This window comes from Myxocyprinus asiaticus, chromosome 20 (genome assembly GCF_019703515.2).
Source record: "Myxocyprinus asiaticus isolate MX2 ecotype Aquarium Trade chromosome 20, UBuf_Myxa_2, whole genome shotgun sequence".
Lineage (NCBI taxonomy): Eukaryota > Metazoa > Chordata > Actinopteri > Cypriniformes > Catostomidae > Myxocyprinus > Myxocyprinus asiaticus.
Window position 1 is genome coordinate 18,148,587 of NC_059363.1, and position 18,991 is coordinate 18,167,577.

At 38.7% G+C, this 18,991-nt stretch overlaps 1 protein-coding gene across 1 annotated transcript in view; it reads left to right on the top strand.

The window, feature by feature from the left end:
- dlgap2a (discs, large (Drosophila) homolog-associated protein 2a) overlaps positions 1-18,991 on the top strand; it is a 142,095-nt gene that overhangs the window by 38,584 nt on the left and 84,520 nt on the right. Inside the window, exon 2 of the mRNA XM_051646068.1 lies at positions 7,254-8,377. Within this exon, the coding sequence (XP_051502028.1) occupies positions 7,328-8,377 (1,050 nt within the window). The 5' untranslated portion in view covers positions 7,254-7,327. The remainder of the gene's footprint in view (positions 1-7,253; positions 8,378-18,991) is intronic.

Sequence of the window (18,991 nt, forward strand, 5' to 3'; positions counted from 1 at the left end):
AGACATGCTGCATCGAGCATGTATGGACATGCTGCTGCACAAATTGACATCACAAAAAAATCTGCACAAACTCACAACACACACACAAAACGCAACCCCACAACCAAGCTTATCTATAGCCAGGACTCGTGTACTATTGCTGCTCCAAAGAGCCATGTGCACTGAATGTATGCTAGCTAGGTGTACCTATGGCCACAGCCCAAATGCTAAACTAAATATCTATGTATGCCTGCCAGCCAGCCAGATATGGCTAAGGATTACCTTGTTAAAGACGTGCTTCTTTGTGTCATGGCCAAAAGCAGACCCTAGCGTGCAAGCTCATATAAGAAAAGCCCCAGCAAACCACCAGAGCAAATAGCATTTTCAGTTAAGTAACTCTCACAGTGCGCTGCAATGAAAACGGCTTGTCTGCAAAACTGAGCAATTGAAATGTTACACAAAGAGAGAGAGATGCAAGTAGATTGGCTACCTGATTACATGTCAAAGGACCAATCATCTTACACCATGCAAGCTGATTGGTTAACAGATAACAAGCTCAAAGAACCTATCAGCTTGCACCACACAGAGTTTCATGGCTGAACTTTCGTCATTAGGGTGAACACTAGTAAGAAAATCATTGATTTATTGTAAATTACAAATGGTGTTTTTATTGAAACTTTCCTATCATCTTTCATGTCCATAAACCCCGTTAATATGTCAAATACATGTTTTCAGTATGCAAGGATAGGCGTATTTTACCACGTTGAGCAGAACCAGGCAAAGATAACAGCCCTCATCACCTCAGTGCTGATTCACTCCTTTACGATAAGCATTTAACAGAAACTCGCTGTGCTTATCAGGTTCCAGGAATCTCTCTCTCATGGACAGCAGAATACGGTGTCCTTGCTATGTAAAAGTGAGTCCATAAAACGAAAAGAGATTGTTTTAGAGGAAAGAATAGAACTGCTGTGGCAATCATTTTAAAGGGGGGTGATTAATTGGAGGATTAATTGTCAAGATGGAACAAAGTAGAACATTGTGGGAAAATGTTGCCTAATGAAGCATGTTGGAGTGACAAAGGAGAGATATATTCTGCTTTCATAAGGCTTTTTTACACACATATGCACACACGTGCTCATTGTCATTGCTGTGCAGTTTAGCAGTTCCATCAGGTCTCATCGACGTCTATCTATGTTGTAAAGAGATAGATCATCATTTATCCACCCTGTAGGCCGAATGACAGCCTTAGTCACCACTCACTTTCATGGCATCTTTTTTCTATTCAGTGAACGTGAATGGTGACTGACCTAGCATCTCATTGTATTTCCGAAAAAAGAAAGTTAAACTGTTTTGGAACAACATGGGGGTGAGTAAAAGATAACAAAAGTGTCATTTTCAGGTGAACTTTCCCTTTAATGTGGTGGATAGATCATTTGTCTTCACTAGAGCTGCTGTTGCTACACAGTCAGCAAAATAAAGCTTTAATCTGCTGCCCCCTGCAGAGAGACAAGCAAAAAGGGGGAGACTGTTGAGGTGCCTGTAGCTGAATGCACTCACGCTGTTAGTATGCAGAATGTTGCAGTGAGCCATATTCATTCAGCAGGGACAATCCAGGGTATGAATACTGAAATCATTAGATGAGGCGACAGGAAATGCTTCAGGTTGTGAGCAGTGCCATAACACTCTCACAAATCTCCAGAGCCCCTGATGACCTCATCTGAACTCATTGGACCAAGGGTTTTTTTATGAACCACATGTAGCAGAATACTATTTAGAATACAAGTACAAAAACATATTTTCAAAGCACCAAACATTTAGCAATACATTTTGGTTCTAATTATACAGCAGAGACTGCCACAGAAATTCATGCTCTCAGTTGAAAAATGAACCTTGTCTCTCATTTATAAGACAAATGCATCTTCACAATTCTAGTAAGATGCTCCTAGTAAAAGCATCCCATAGGCCATCAGTTACTCATAAAGGCAAGTTGATGATTTGTTCAGCTCATTTAAATTTAAAACAAAATACAATATGCCATCAACTGTTATGAACATATGAACATAATATATATACAGTTGCTGTCTTGCAAAACCTACTGGGCTGTCTACTGAGGCAGCATTGTACAACATTAATTTATTATGTTAATTATGTTAAGTTTGGCTTATGGAAAAAGACAAACTTTTTTCTATAGAACAAACTAAAGTATCCTAGACGAACAAAGCCTGTGATTATACCATGTGCAGTGTCATTTTAAAATGATTTCTTTAAGGAATATAAATTTATAAAGAATGTGGCTTCCAGATCACACCCATTATTAGTTTTAACCAATCATAAAAACTCCTCGACTGGTTGAGTTCCCGTAGGTCTACAAATTCAAGTTTGTGTATGAACAGGAGGCAGGCATATCAACAAACAAACACATTTGTGAAAAAAAAGTCAGTGCATTTGGTCATATATTTAGGCGAAATAAAAGAAGCCTTTTCACACAGTAAGTGTAAATTAGTCTTAAGATACCTCATTTTGGCCAAGTTCCAAGGCAGCATCGCATGTATCTTTTATGGTAAAAGCAATACCAAAATGCATTGCGTCAAGCTCAACTCCACTGATGGTGGACAAGCCAAGAGAATTGTTGACTGTACATGTTTCATTTAACACTGAGAAGTATCAATACAAATTGTTCATTTTTTTTTTTTTTTCACCCAATTTGGAATGCCCAGTTCCCAATGCGCTTTTAAGCCCTCATGGTCGTGTAGTGATTTGCCTCAGTCCAGGTGGCGGAGGATGAATCCCAGCTGCCTCCGCGTCTGAGACCGCCAACCCGCGCTTCTTATCACGTGGCTTGTAGAGCGCGTTGCTACAGAGACATAGCACGTGTGGAGGCTTCATGCCATCCACCGTGGCATCCATGCTCAACTCACCACGTGCCCTACCGAGAACTAATCACATTATAGCGACCACGAGGAGGTTACCCCATGTGACTCTACCCTCCCTAGCAACCGGGCCAGTTTGGTTGCTTAGGAGACCTGGCTGGTGTCATTCAGCAGGCCCTGGGATTCGAACTAGCCAGCTAGCAAACTCCAGGGGTGGTAGCCAGCGTCTTTTACCACTGAGCTACCCAGGCCCCATCAAATTGTTCAGTTTAATAAAAAATAGATTTTCATAATATTTGTGTATATCTATGCATTTTTAGGCTTATTAGAGTTTTGTGTAATTAGCTTAGCAACATGCTAAAATCAAACTCCATTGAAATTAATTGCGAGTCGCTGCTTATGTAAAGCGTTCAATGTTGGTTTATTTGAGATTTTATTTAGTTTAGAATGCAACGTTAGGGCCTGTTCACACTGAATGTGTGAACCTTTGTACGGCATCTCACATAGGAGCGCCGCGCCTTTTAGATGCCATGTCACAAAAATAACTTCAACAAATGATTATCGAGACACCTGCATTGTTCTATTCATTGCGCTGCATCTAGCTTCTTTAGCGCAATGACATGTTTAGTCTGAACAGCCCCTTAGAAGGCAACAAGGCAGTTCACTAGGTTTAAAACAAGGCTAATATTATGTTTTCTTTGTTTTACTAATAAACATTCCTTAGTGTCCTTGTCTTTTTGCTTGTAATGTATGAAATTCAGGCAAGATGAAATAGCAGCAAATACAAGGCAAATGCCTTCAGCAGTTGGAATGATATAAGACACAGTGAATTAATACAGAGTTTCCTCTCCTGAGGTGATATTCTTCTTGCTGACCCAGTCTAGTGGGTTTAGAAAAGCTCTGATGCTCAGTCTCTTTTTAAAGCAATGTGTTTGAAATAAAGCTTTTAATTTCAGTCTGCAATCTGTGCTTCTCTTCGGTGCTGTCTCCAGACATTATGCTGCAGTTATGGTGGATTTGATTGAAGGATTTGGCTAAGGGAGCCCTAGCCAAATCATGCTGCCACAAGACTTTGTTTTCTGTTTCAATGCACAGTCCTGTCCACTGTCAGTTTTATCTGCCCACTCAGACTCAGAAATGTAACACTGTCACTTTGGCTAAGCCTTCTGAGGCTTAAGGACACAATTGGGTCTCTTTGATTTTCTGATGAACAAGCTGGATTCCTGGAAGACTGCTTTTAGCCACTGGAAGTGCATAATCAAGGAGCCATATTGGCCAGTGTTTACAAGACAACGATTCTTTGAAACAGGAGTTTTAGACTAAGCAGGACCATTTGTTCTGGTTTTCCTTTAATCTGATTGTGTCTGTGTTGTTCAGCCTCTCACAAAGTTTAATTTTAATGAAGTGCCTCTTTGTGATTCACTATCACTCAAGAATATGCTTTCACACACACAGAATAAACAAACTTGACATTCTCCTTCAGGTCCTCTTCAATCGAGACTTTAGCATCATTATGATATTTACTGACCGGCACTAAAGATCATCTTATGGGTCAATAGTCCGTTTGTGCTCTAATTAAACAGAAGGGAGGGTGTTGAATTGATGGCAGAGTCATGTTCCAAAATCTAACTGAGATCCCTTTTTTACAAAAATGTGAATGTGTGCATTTGCTGCCAGTCTGAGACAGATATGTATGATATCTGATATCCAAGTTCTTTTGCTGAGCTCTATGTGTGTAATATGGTTTTCAGAAATATTCTTGACTTGTCATTGATGCTTGGAAAGACACTTAAGGCATGTTTTTCAAATGAATCTGTTTCTAATGTAGATTTACATTCACCTGAAACTCTAAAAATAGAAAAGAGAAAAAGTATTCCTCAGTCCTGAAGTACAAACCCCCTTATTCCATTACTTCAAATTAGATTAGATTCAACTTTATTGTCACTGTGCAGAGTACAAGTCCAGAACCAATTAAATACAGTTAGCATCTAACCAGAAGTGCATATAGCAAAAGCATATACAGTAAATAAATTATGATAAAGTGCAAATGTCAAATGTAGTGAGAATGGCAGTAAATAATTATAAATATTTATAATTGTTATACATTTATCCAGCACTGCAAGTGTTCTGGAACCACATTTGCCTTTGTATCAGTGTTCTTATTGGAACTTGAGGTTTAGCTATTACTGGGATGCACCCTCAGCTCCTACTGTAGCTGAGACAATTGTCATGCACACAAAATTTGCACTTAGATTGTAAAATCCCTGTAGAGTGACAGGATCTGCCAAGATTAAAAAGGTATATCTTTTCTTTATGGTCCCTCATGTCACCCTGGATGAGTGAATAAGACAGATGGCAGAATGGTTATATTTCCTCTTCTCCTGTCCTACTTTTACCTTTCTGGTATATCTCTTCCCTCACTCAGGGTGGTCAATTCCAGTCCTCATAGGCATATGCAAGCATGTAACACTCATGAAGGAAATGACAACAAATTGCCAGGGCAATTAGTCTTGGTTTTTGTATTATTTATTCCCAGAAGAGATCAAATGGAAGATTAAATACACTGTTTAAAAATGTACAAATGATCTTTTCACCCATAATATGTCAACTTTGTGAATAAGTTTTCATGGATTGTATAGCTTACTTGTAGAGTGTTCAGAATGAGAATATTCACAGAGAGAGCAGCTAATTCTGTGCTTTCACTCTGATATAAAACAGAAATCTTTAAAATAGTTAATAGCACCTCAATTGAGATTAAACAGCAAATTTAACAAGCCCATGATTAAATCTGCTGTACTCAGTGAAAATATTTTTTTGCTTGAAGAGCAACAGGAAAATGACCTTAGTTTTAATATGTATTGCCCTGTACTTTCACCACATGCAAAGTTACTTTAATCAACTGTGTGAAGTGGAATGAAATGTGATCTGCCAACATTAAACAGTTATATCAGAAAGGGCAAACGGCTGTATGGGAAAAACAGCATCTTGAAGCCTCACCTCTGATGAAGTTAGTGGCAGGCTGGCCATATGTGGCTTTGATGAAAGATTACAGTGAACGTGGTTTTAATCTTTGAGCAATGTCTCTCAAGGACAACTGCTGAAGCACCTCGAAGTGCTCTCTATCTCTCTCATGAGCTGGCTTTGACGGATGGCACGGCGCTTCCAAAATGATAGGCTATTATTTTACTTTGCATTGGATAAATGTCAAGATTGCAACTCTCTGTCCTCGTAAAGCCTGGTAGGACCAGACGGGGACGATCAGCAGGGCTGTTGGATGTGCTGTTTTTCCGTCATTTCATTCATGAATTGAAGTGTTGTGTTTTCCATGACTGTGCTGTTGAGAGGCAGCTGGGGGTCGCTTGAATTCATGAAAACAGTTTGTTGCGGCAGTGATTTTGTAATCAGCTCATTTTCATCATTCCACACTTTTTTGCAAACATCCATATTAGTGCTTCCTACTCCCCCATGTCAAAAATGTCCTGAAATAATGTTTTTTCCCCTGAAAAAACAAAAACATAAAACAGCATAGCTGCTAACCAGCATTTGTTGTGTTTTGGATGCTTTTTCCCAGCATGGGATGCTTGTTTTCCCATCAGGCTTCTTAACTGGCTTAACCAGCCTGATTACCTTTGTAAGCAGCTTCACCAGAAATATCATGCTAGTCAAAAGGATTTGCCGCACTGCAGCAAAATAAAGAAAGAAAGAAAGAAAGAAAAAAAAGAAAAATCTTAATCAGTATTTATTCCTGTTTTATAGGAAAAATATATAAACATGGCTAAAACAATATTAATTTACTTGAGAAGCAAAATGACAGGATATTAAGTCTTGTTTTTAGAGAAATCTGTCAAAATTTATTGAGGTTCATGCTTAAAGCTAGAAAAAAAAAACAATTGATCAAATCGAACAACATTTGGTAAGGTTTTTGTCTATCAGAAAAAAAATGCCAATGGGGTTAGAAAAAGAAACTTGAAAGTAAAAGCAAATTTATTTATTTTTTTACCCCACTGGCATTTTTTTCTGATAGGCAAAAACCTTACCAAATGTTGTTCGATTTCTCTGTAAACAAAATTTTATATTGTCATTTTGCTTCTCAGGTAAATGTATCTTGTTTTAAGGATGTTTAGATATTTTAACTGGAGAACCAGACAAAATTATTGAATAAGTAAATTATAATTTTGGCAGTATAGCTACATTTGTCCTGTGAACAGAATAGTTATCTTGATCCACCATTTAGACCAGCTCCAAACCAGCAAAAACCAGTCTGGATCAGTGTGGAAATTCATGCTGGACAAAGCTTGTCTTTTTAGTGGGGTAAACTGGCCAAATGCCATTGTAAAATTATTTAAACACACTTTCTGTCTTTCTCTCTCCTTTTTTTTTGTTCTCTTTTTCTGTCTTTCATAGATCAGCCAGATTCATGGTCTCCACCACCGTACTTCGATGAAGACAGCTACAGCTTCCCCTCCCCTCCCAGGAATATGAAAGGTTTATCAAGCGGTCGTCCTCAGCTCACATTCAAATCAGGACATACCTATGGGCTGCCAGACTGCGATCAGTCCCTCGACCCCTTGCAGCATGTTGGCTCCGACACTCGCTCGCCCTACCTGCTCAGTCCGACAGAGAGCTGCCATCTGGATCCGCACCGCTGCTCACCTCGCAACTCCATCCACTCGGAGTGCATGGTGATACCCATTTCCATGGCCTCTGACCACGTTTCCAGCAGCACCTTTCCTAGAATGCACTACAGTACACACCATGACGGCTCGCGGGACGACGGCTCCACATCTCACGGTGGTGGAGGAGGGGGCGGAGGTGGTGGTTCTAGCAAAATGAACCGTATACCTGCAAACTTGCTGGATCAGTTTGAGAAGCAGCTGCCGATTCACAGAGATGGTTTCCACACGCTGCAGTACCAGCGCACATCTGCCACAACCACGAGCAGTGAGCAACGCAACGAGAGTCCCGGACGCATCCGCCACCTTGTGCACTCCGTCCAGAAGCTCTTCACCAAATCCCACTCGCTGGAGGGGTCGTTCAAGATGAATGGCACCAAGGGAGACTCTCGTTCGGACAGTGGCCACCACCACCATCATGGACATCACCATGGCAACCACAAACACAGCAAAAGGAGTAAGAGTAAGGAACGCAAGTCCGACTCCAAGCAACGCTCAGGGATAGCAGGCTGGTGGAGTTCTGATGACAACCTGGACAGTGACAGCACCTACCGGACTCCCAGCATCATGAGCCGTCACCATGGAGATCATATCACTCACTGTTACCCGGACATGAGCCACAGTCACTTTGCCGATCTTTCTCTCAAGACCTCCAAGAGCAACAATGATGTGAAATGCTCAGCTTGTGAGAGCATTGCTATGGCCCCCGAGGGCAAATTTATGAAACGCAGCTCCTGGTCGACGCTGACTGTCAGCCAGGCGAAAGAAGCCTACAGGAAATCTTCCCTCAATCTGGAGAAACCGGCCATGCCTCAAGACCTGAAGTCCTCCATGAGGCCTTGTCATTATTTACAGGTGAGTCCTGCTCATACCAGTTCACCATTCATGAACAGTGTTTATCCTACAAAAAGAAATCACAGACTAAATGTTTGTTGATAATTAAATAATTGTACTTGAAACATTAATGAAGAAAATATGATGAAAAATAACACTACAAAATATTTATGGGATTGTTCATCCAAAAACTAAAATTATGGCATAATTTACTTACTCTCATGTTGTTCCAAAACGGTATGATTTTCTTTCTTCCGTGGAAGAAAAAATAAAAAGGAACAAAAAAGGAGCCACAGTCATGTTTTATGAATGTTTAAATTAATAAATGTTAATACATTTTTCAAATTTTTGAAAATTTAGATACATTTTGTTAGAATGTGAACAAAGTTCAAAATGTTTGTTAAAATTTGGTTTGACATGTTTTCATCATTTTGCACATTTTGGTCACCTAAATTGTTATTTTTGTCATCTAAAATTATGCCATTTTTGTAAGAGTAAAATTGATGAATATGACATAATCAGATATTGACTACCGGTAAATTTAAAGGATATTGTGTTTAAAAAAAAAAAAAAAAGGTGTAAAAATGAAATAAATATGTGACTGCTGATGCTAGTATTGTGCTGTTAAAAGGATATTCTGTGATGTTTGTGGATCTGTGAGGTTCTGAGGATTACCATCTCTGTAAATATTAAGTGAAATATTCATACTATGCATTTGAAAATAAGCTACTGTGTTGCCAATTTTGTGATCTGATTCCTGCAGATTGTTGTTTTATAATTTAAAAGGTTTCCAGCAGAGTAAAAAGTAATAGTCCACTTAAGATGTTGTTTCACAGGCTGGAATGTGTTTGTGTTTTCGCTGATGGAGAAAATATAGGCTGGTATGTGTGTATTGTTGTTGTGAGGTGCTAATGTGCTAAATTGAGAAGCATATTTATTGGCCCTGTCACTCAGACTAGATGAGTTTGTTTCCGTTGCTTATGTGCAAAACTATTGCAAACAATGAGTCATATTGATTAGCATTGATCTTTGGGTGGTAATGTGTGATTTACCAAATGTATCACATTTTCAGGTTACCATCAAGCCAACAGAAATACCTTCTTGCAGTAAAAGTCTTGTTCATTTTATTTTTAAATTGCATTAGGGCTGTTTATCCTTTACAGGGACACTAGAATGTCAATGGTTAGAGTAGTAGCAAAAGGAAATTGGTTCTCAAAATTACTGCAATGAATCACATGTCCATCACAAAGGGTACAGCTACTGTTTAAATACTTTTGGAAATTGCTTGCCTTGTCCTGATGGGATATTTATTAGGGATGTACCCAAAGCCAAATACCTTATTTGGAAAGGCACGAATAATGTCTTCAAAATGATTAACAGATTCATCCGAATAATATAAAAAATATTTGTATGACTGATTATTCAAGAAGCACAAGGATAAAGTGACATTAACATATCCTAAATTGCAACAAATTTATGAATCTGTGCATCCAATTTTTCTAAAGTGTAAACCTTACGAATGAAAATGCGCACGGTGGGATTTTGGCGCGGTCTTAACTCCGTTTGCGGTCTCTGTAAATTGTGCACGTCTGGAGCTTGTCAAGTGTAACATTAACTAAGATACGACATAACGTACACTTTCCACTTCTTGAAATGTCTGTTAATGTATCACACGATTCACACTTGATTGCCATGTATTTATTTATAGCCTAAACCTGAGTGCGATGTTAAATTATTGACCTGAAGTGATTTTACGTCCGAGCTCGTCTATCTGTCTTTTAAAGTTGACCACATTTATGTCCACATCAGCAATTAAGGTGATGTGTATTATTATATTTGGTTAAGACTTTATTCTGAAAATAAAGTCTTAACTGCTCAATACAGTAGTCTATTCATCTATTAGGAATATTCCTCCTGATGTAAAATGAAGACTGAAACTTACTCTTGAACTTTGGAAAGGCGCTATATAAATTTAACATTATTATTATTATTATTATTATTATTATTATTTAACTAAATAATGGTGTCCTATCATAAAAATTCCTGATAGACTTATGGGACTTTCAGGGAAGGAATTCAGAGAGAAAGAGACCCCAAAACCAATATGAAAAGATTTACATTTTGGAGTCCTGAGGATCCTTTCCTTGATTCTTTTGTGTCATCAATGGCAATGACAGAAGATTATGTGCATGGGATTATCCTGAAGTGAATCTGCTACTGTTGTGTTGATTCTGTCAGTTGACAACAAGGTTCTGTGTTTAAACATACCTTTAGGATGCAAATGTGTGCCGTTGCTGGCTAGTAGCTACCCAAAAGAGATTTAAGTTACTGTAGCACATCCAGTGTTATTGGGTTTTCTTAATTCAGTAAGGTTCCTCCTTCACAAAGTATATGAGTTCAGTTTATATAGTAATTTAAATTAAGAAAACCCATTTCAATTATATTTAGAAAATATTCAATGATTGAATAAAGTTAAGTCAAAGGCTTTTTTAGAGGAAAGGCTGAAACATACTGTATGCAAGTACATGAACCCAGATACTTTTAGCTATTCAAGCTGAATTTCATGTGTAGTTGCCTTCCCGGATGTGTCAGACCACAAGTCATAGAAAAGTCAAAGAAAGTACATGTTGCATTCTCAAAGTTGCCACAAGGGGCGCTATAGACCTTATTCACAACAGCACCATATTTGATTTTTGACAGGATCTGTTAGCATAAAAAACATTCAGTAAAAAATTAGTCCGGTATACGCTCACTTTTTATTTTATTTTTTATTTTTTATTAGACAAGAAAAAATGTGCATAAACTGTCAGGCAGGTCCTATTTAAATGATTTCTTGATTGAGAACAGGTGTGGTAGTAATCAGGCCTGGGTGTGGCTAGAGAAATTGAACTCAGGTGTGATAAACCACAGTTAAGTTATGTTTTAACAGGTGGTTAAATGACCCCTGTTAAATGATAATGGTTTTGGGACCCCAACTCCTTATTGTCGGCTGAAACCACAAGTGCCTTTGCTCAGGTTGTACCTGGATGGGACAAGTGAACTGAGGCCAGACTTTAGGCTTACCAGACAAACCCTGACCTGCCTCATTACCACCCTCCGTAAGGATCATGACCACGGATGGGGTCAAGATCTCGAAATTCTGGTCTTTATATTTTGGCTGGCAAGTACAATAAGAGCAAACATGACTCAAATCAAACTTTTTATTCTAAATACAAACTTTACCTTTTTCCCCACAATATTTTCAAGAATTGAGAGAAGTCTCTCCCTCATCTCTTCTCTTCTCATTCTCTCTGCCCCCTCAGAAAAAATCCTCTCTCTAAAAAATTCAGCACTGAGTCCCTTCTCTGTCTCTTTGCTAGCCCTGCATCTCCACTCCCTCTCATGTCCTCCTGCTCTGGCTCCTCTTGTACTGAATCAGGGGAACTCACTGCAGCAACAATGGAATTTTCCTCTGATGAGGCAATTAGGATGGGAGGCTGGATGGATGGCCTCCCATCTATTGCCTTATCCATGAGGTTGTACTACTTCCATGTTCCTGCAGTGGATTCCCCCGATTCAGTCTCAACTCCAGTGGGTGGCTTCCTTAGCTCCTAAAAATGATTTAGAAGAGAATGATATATCTTACAGAGATACATGACATTTTTATATAAAAAGGCTCTGACAGCATAAAGTTGTTGGTTTTAAAGGAATAGTTCACCCAAGAATTATAAATTTCTCGTAATTTACTCACCCTTAAGGTCTCAAACTTGTACGACTTACTTTCTTCCATGGAGCATAAATAAAGTATTTTAGAGATATGATCTGTTTATCTCCATACAATGCAAGGCATAAAGGCAGCAAAAAGGTTACGCGTAAGACTTTCTAATAGCTTTTTGATTAGAACTGACAAAAAAAATTTAACTCCTTTTTCACTATAAATCTTGACATAAGCAGTCTCCTAGCCCTAGATTTCAAGCTCAGTTCTCCAAGATTTCAAGTTTGATTACACCTTCTGGCACCATCTAGCATTCTGGCATGCATGAAGCACTATGAAGTGTAATTGAGCTTGAAATCATGATTGGCTAGGAAAAAGGAGTTACAGTTTGGTCTGTTCTCACACAAAACTGATTGGATTTCTTCAGAAAACATAGATTAAACAACTGGAGTCATATGCATTACCTTAATGCTGCCTTTATGTCCTTTTCAGAGCTAAAAGATTTGGTCACCATTCACCTGCATTGTGTGTACAAACAGACGTCATATTTTCATTAAAATATCTTGGTTTGAATTCTGTGGAAGAAAGTCATAGGAGTTTGAGATGACATAAGGGTGAAGAAATGATGAGAGAATTACTAAAGGTAATAATAATGGTGATAATTGTTGGGTGAACTATTCCTGTAATTCAATGCATGATAGTGAGTATACTACTTTAGTCTATGCAGAATAAAATAACTTGTCTTAAGACAAATGTTTTTGTGAATTACTTCAAGACTTTTGAACAGCACTGAATAAAAATGCTGTATATAGTGAGTGGCAAAACTGGATCAGCCACTGTGGTTGAGAAATCAAACGTGAAGTGCAATGCACATACATCACAAAAGGCTACAGTCATTGACCCTGAAAGAGGACACATGATATTAAGAACCAAGGGCTTGTAAACTTTTTAACAGGATAATTTGTAAATTTAGTTATGATCTGGATTTGTGAAATGTATGTACATATCTGTAATATCAAATAGCTTCATTAATGTAGTACTAAGAAAAAGCTACTTTTATGCATCATTAAAAAACATCTTGCTGATGCTGCAAAGGATGTAAATTTACAAGTAGAACTGTATATGTTATTAAGATGAATTTACCTTGTAGGTTTTCTTCAAGTTTTCCCACTTTTTGGCAGGGGTTACCACACCAAGCAAACCCATCTCTTTCAGAACAGTTCTGTAGTGCATATAACATAATTATTTAAATATTACTAATGAGACACATCAACTGAAACTGAACTCTACTAATTCCTGAGGAAAAGTAATCTACAAACTCACTCCCATCCAAGCTGGGCTGCTTTCCTGCGCCAAGAGAAGAGATGCCCATTGGCCATCCTGCTCATTATGAGATGCGTTACGTCTTCGTCCCTAAAATAATAGAAAATCTTCGGTACATTATTTTCTAAAGTGTATGTGAATACAGAAGTTACATGTGATAAATAATATACGTGAACAATCCAACAAATTATCATTTGCTGCGTGAAATCCCGACCATAAAAATTACCCTTGGTAGTTACTAGTCAAAAATTGTCAACAAAAAGTTAGTGGCCAGTCATAAATTAATCCATCAATATGTTTAATTTTACTTCGTTATATCTTGATACAGATGTATTTGTTATTAATAAAATTGTTACTTACATTTGTAAAAGTTGCCACCTCCGGTGTTTGCGTCCGGCATTTGCAATTTTCTTTTGCACTCTGCCGCCATCTCCGCGTTGGATTATGGGAAATAGGGGTCGGAGAGTGTACATTGTATGTACACTCAAAATCAGATTGCATTGTGGGTAAGAATGAGTGAACAAATGTAGGGAACGAGATGTAGGGAATGAATTCGGACACCACTACAAAATGGCCGACACCTGAAATAGTGCACTGTAGTGGAGAGGGGGTGGTTTCGGACACAGATAATTTCTTTTAGTGTTTTGTATGCGTGTTCTACACTGCAAGCATTTTATTAATAAGAGAGTTATAGTGGCTACAATTTATCCAGAAGTGATAATTTTGTTCTTTTAAACACATGGGATGGAAACACGGCTTTATTCACACATTGTTTTTGTGATATTATGTTTTTATTTTTATTTTTTATTATTAAATTCGCAACTTAGATGGAAACATAGCTATTGTTAATTTTGCTGCTGCATTATCCAGTAGACTTGTTAACAATAAAGTTCTTCTTAATAGGCTACACATCCATATTGAAATAATGTGCAGATAGAGGTTTGTGTTTCTTTTCATGTAAAAGAGTACCCACAATCAGTTCCACACAGTGAAGTAAAGATATTCTACAGTGATTAAGAAAAAAACACAGTTGTATCAGATCGGGATCGGTATAGGTATTGGTATCAATACTGTGCAAATAGACATAGTACAATTTAATGATAGCAAATTAGCAAATGTACACAAATATGCTGAATTTAAATGAACACTTACTTTACACAGTAATTACTCACTTCAAATTAACTAAGATACTTAATGGCTTATTTGTTTGGATCAGTCCTCACTTTTCATTCTTATTTCAGCTCACATTCAATGTGGATATTGTTTTACAGAGGAATGAAAACAGTATCGACCAATCGGTCTTTCTTAGCACAGCAATTAGCTTAAGTGTGTTTGTATTTCAAATATGTCCAAATAAATTAAACAGCAGCCTGTAGAAAGGGAACAGAAAGCATCCAACAGTCATTGACTGTGATGCATCTCTGGGTCAAGCCTATAATAGATTCTCTCAACCCCAACAAAAATAGCCTGCTCTGTCTATCATGCCGGTGCTATTTTTGGCCGCTTTTATCGATGCAGCCTGCTGTGACGCAAACTGTCCAGGAGGGATGTGTGCCCCTTCACTGTTGGTCCAGCATGCAGAGCAAAACTGGCCAAGCGATATCAATATAGGAGCTATTTTTGGTGTGTGTTCATAGCGGACACCGTTGTGAGTTGATTAAATCATTAGCTGAGATTGTGATTTGGATCAGAATCAGTGCTAAAGAGTTTATGCTACTTTTGGCAGGGGTTTCCTCCACTTTTCAACACATACTTTAGATCATTGATCATGTTAGTAGAGGGATAGCAGTTCACTTCATCATGGACAGAGGCCTCACTCATGTGCTGGATGGCATTTACATTCTGGGGCACGGACCACCTAAAATGTTTGAGTGAAGTGGATTTTGAATGCAACTGAATTAAGTTGCATTTTTATTGTTGGTGAAAAAGTGAAATCAGCCATTCACTTGTCTAAATTTGTCCAATTGAGGTGCACCTTCTGAAGATCATTTCCTTTAAAGTGAACATTCTGTCATCCTCTTTCTATCCTCATGTTGCTAAAAACTCATATGACTATTTCCCTGTCTGACACATAAGGAGTTATTATTCAAATGTCAAAGCAGCTCCTTGCCATTTAAACAAACATAACATGATGACCACTGACTGTCAAGTTCAGCTGAAATTTTGCTTGTGTTATTTTAAGGACAGCATATGTATAGTAAGTCAGGGTTTGAACACAGATCCCCTTACAGTACATGCTAAACAAAAACTATATCACAACGTAGAATAACACAGAACACATGGGAACTTAATATTTTGCTACCGAATGTTCCAGTGTTGAGAGCAGACTGATCTCACAATTAATTCAGAGAAAGAGTTTTTTTTGTTAAAAAATAACAAAATGTTATTAATGAGAGAGTGCAACAAAAATCCATCTTCCAAACAGTGTTTTTACTTTACCCAAATACACTTTGATAAACCTATAATAATGATTTATGTTTTAGAGCTGTCGGGACGGATTTCACAGGAAATTACATACATATGTCATTCGCCCGTGCGTATTCACGTGTTCACGTCATATCCGTACACAGAGAAAATAAGCTCCAGCTACTGTAGCATGTGTATGGTGTGGGAGTAGTGTGAAGCTAAAAGTTTGTTGTCACAACGAATGAGAAAAACTGACCATGGATCATTCAAAACTGCAAACCTCTGGGGAATCACCAGTTGTAAAAACAAAGAAACCCTGAACAGAGTCTGCAAGCAAAAGGGAAAGCGACAGAGTCCATAATAAAACCTGAATCAACATCGGCTTGGCTTTTCAGAGGTGGCTACAACTGAAAGGATTTAAAAGCGACCCAGAGATGGCTTTTTTCTTACTTAACAGGTAAGATATTTTATTGATATGGTTTATGTATAGTTGTGTAATCACACATATGTCTGTGTGTGTGTAGTTAAATACAATAATTATACTGTAATCGGTGCAGAACTTTTCACTTGCTAGTACATGTGTGTATTTTTCTTTATAACGGCAATAATTTATATAAATAAATCCTTTAGTATTAAGCTTGCCAAGGACATGTGAGTCTTGAAATTATGTTGACCACTGTTTGGTAACAATGACAATCTATATATTAGTTACTACTGTGGTCTGTTTGGCCAGAATATCCTGCAGTTATAAAAACTTTACAACATTTGGCCTTATCAGACTAGCAATTGTTATGTCTAAAGTTAATGAACTTTGCCTAACTTTTGTAACATCATTTATTTCAAAACATCAATGTTTCCAATAAGTCAAAACAACAGCATATCCGTCTTTTCCTTTCTTTCGTTATTTATTTGTCCATTCGCTCTGATAAGATGTCCTGTATCCATGTGTACACCGATGCCTCGAACCACGTTCATCCACGTCTGAGCTCCAGTTTTTAGGTGAAATGCCCACACAGCACCAAAAGTGAGTTGTAAAGCAAATCATTTTTAGCTGTAAAATATGTAATACAGTGAAGAGGTATGCATATTTTATTAACTCTACCCCTAAATGCTAAACCTAACTGTCATGGATCTAAATTCATAGAGGGAATAATGGAACCTCCAAATCAAACTCATCACTGATTATGCGTAGCTACACGATTACTTCCTGAATTCAACATGGGACGAGAACCTAAGTCTCCCACATGACTGATGCAATGTGCTTCTGGTCGCACCACAAGAGAAGGTGAACGTGCATGAACCGGTGCAAAAATGTCAAAAGTATTGGTACTTTGTTACAAAGTCAATACTAAAATAAAAAAGATGTCATGAGACCAGTGTTTTTTCAGTACAGGTAGTAACGAGCACCAATTGGTGACTCAATTTAGTACCCACACGCTGTCTGACTGACAAACGACTGCTTACAAATGGTCACACGCATATATGAGCATGTGCTCTGTTACTCCTTTTACACTGAAATGCACAATTAATCAAATTAAAATCATGATAATGTCCTACATTGATTATTAAACAACAAAAGGCTACAATCTTAGTCTGCATGAGCTGCGTGCGTTAGATGAATATGTGAAGCTGACCGGAAACTCTGGAAACTCCACAGACATTGAGAATAATTTGCATTGTATGAGATGAAAAGCAGAGCACATATAGACTAAATATTTATATTATATAAATATATTATATTATAAATATTTAAGCATTTGTGCTTTAATGATCATACTGGGCCATGTAGAGAACTGTTTATCCGGACTTGTGAAGCTTCTGTGAAAACACGCATCAAAATAAAAACACGATTCAAAATAAAAGATTGATTCAAAGAAAAATTAGACATCTGAAATGGAAGAAACTGCTACAGAAATATATTACAACTCCATAGTAAAATGTAATAGTCACTGTAGTAGTATTAATAATAATAAATAATGATTAAATAATAATAATAATAAATAAACAATATATCACAAGCAAGAGTGATGTTGTACTGAATAATAATTTGTTAAAAAATGCAATAGGATGTTAAAAAGAAATTAAAATAATAATAATTAAAAGTTGTAAGATTTGAAAACGTCCTGGTTACTTGCGTAACCTCCATTCCCTGATAGAGGGAACGAGACGTTGTGTCGATGTAATGACACTAGGGGTCACTCTTGGGAGCCTGAAACACCTCTGGTCTTTGATAAAAGGTCAATGAAAATTGGCGAGTGGTATTTGCATGCCACTCCCCCGGAGCCGGTATGCAACCACTCATTCAGATTTTCTCTTCGGAGCTGAACAGTCATGCTCATTGAGCTGAATTCTCACGACTGTTCATTCACCTCTGCTGGATCTGATGGTGCATTTCAGCGTCTCTGACAGAGCGCATCACGAAAGAGCGTGCACAGTCGTGCTGGCCTGTTTGAAGGCGTTCAAACAGAAAACAGCAGTTCTACTGAAACTCTTTCAGAGGCTCCTGGGGCATATGGCATCCTCAGCGGTGGCCACCCCACTTGGGTTGATGCATATGACACCGCTTCAGCACTGGCTTCAGACTCGTGTCCCGAGATGGGCATGGCGCCGCGGGACACATCGCGTGGTCATCACGCCGGCCTGTTACCATCTCTTCAGCCCTTGGACCGACCTCTCGTTTCTACGGGCAGGTGTTCCCCTAGAGCAGCGCCCCAGACCGCAGGTCACGGGCTGGGGCGCTGTTTGCAATGGGCATGCAGCCGCTGGCTTATGGACGGGCCCACGGCTGCGTTGGCATATCAACTGCCTCGAGTTGTTGGCAATTCTGCTCGCCCTGCGGAGGTTCCAGCCGTTGATCCAGGGCAAGCACGTGTTAGTTCGGACAGACAACATGGCAATGGTAGCATATGTCAACCGCCAAGGCGGTCTGTGCTCTCGTTGTATGTCACAACTCGCCCGCCGTCTCCTCCTCTGGAGTCGGCAGCACTTCAAGTCGCTGCGAGCCACTCACATCCCGGGCAACCTCAACACTACAGCGGACACGCTGTCACGACAGGTTACCCTCAGGGGAGAGTGGAGACTCCACCCTCAGGTGGTCCAGCTGATTTGGAGTCAATTCGGACAGGCACAGGTAGACCTGTTCGCCTCCCAAGAATCCTCCCACTGCCCACTCTGGTACGCCGTGACCGAGGCACCCCTCGGCATAGACGCGC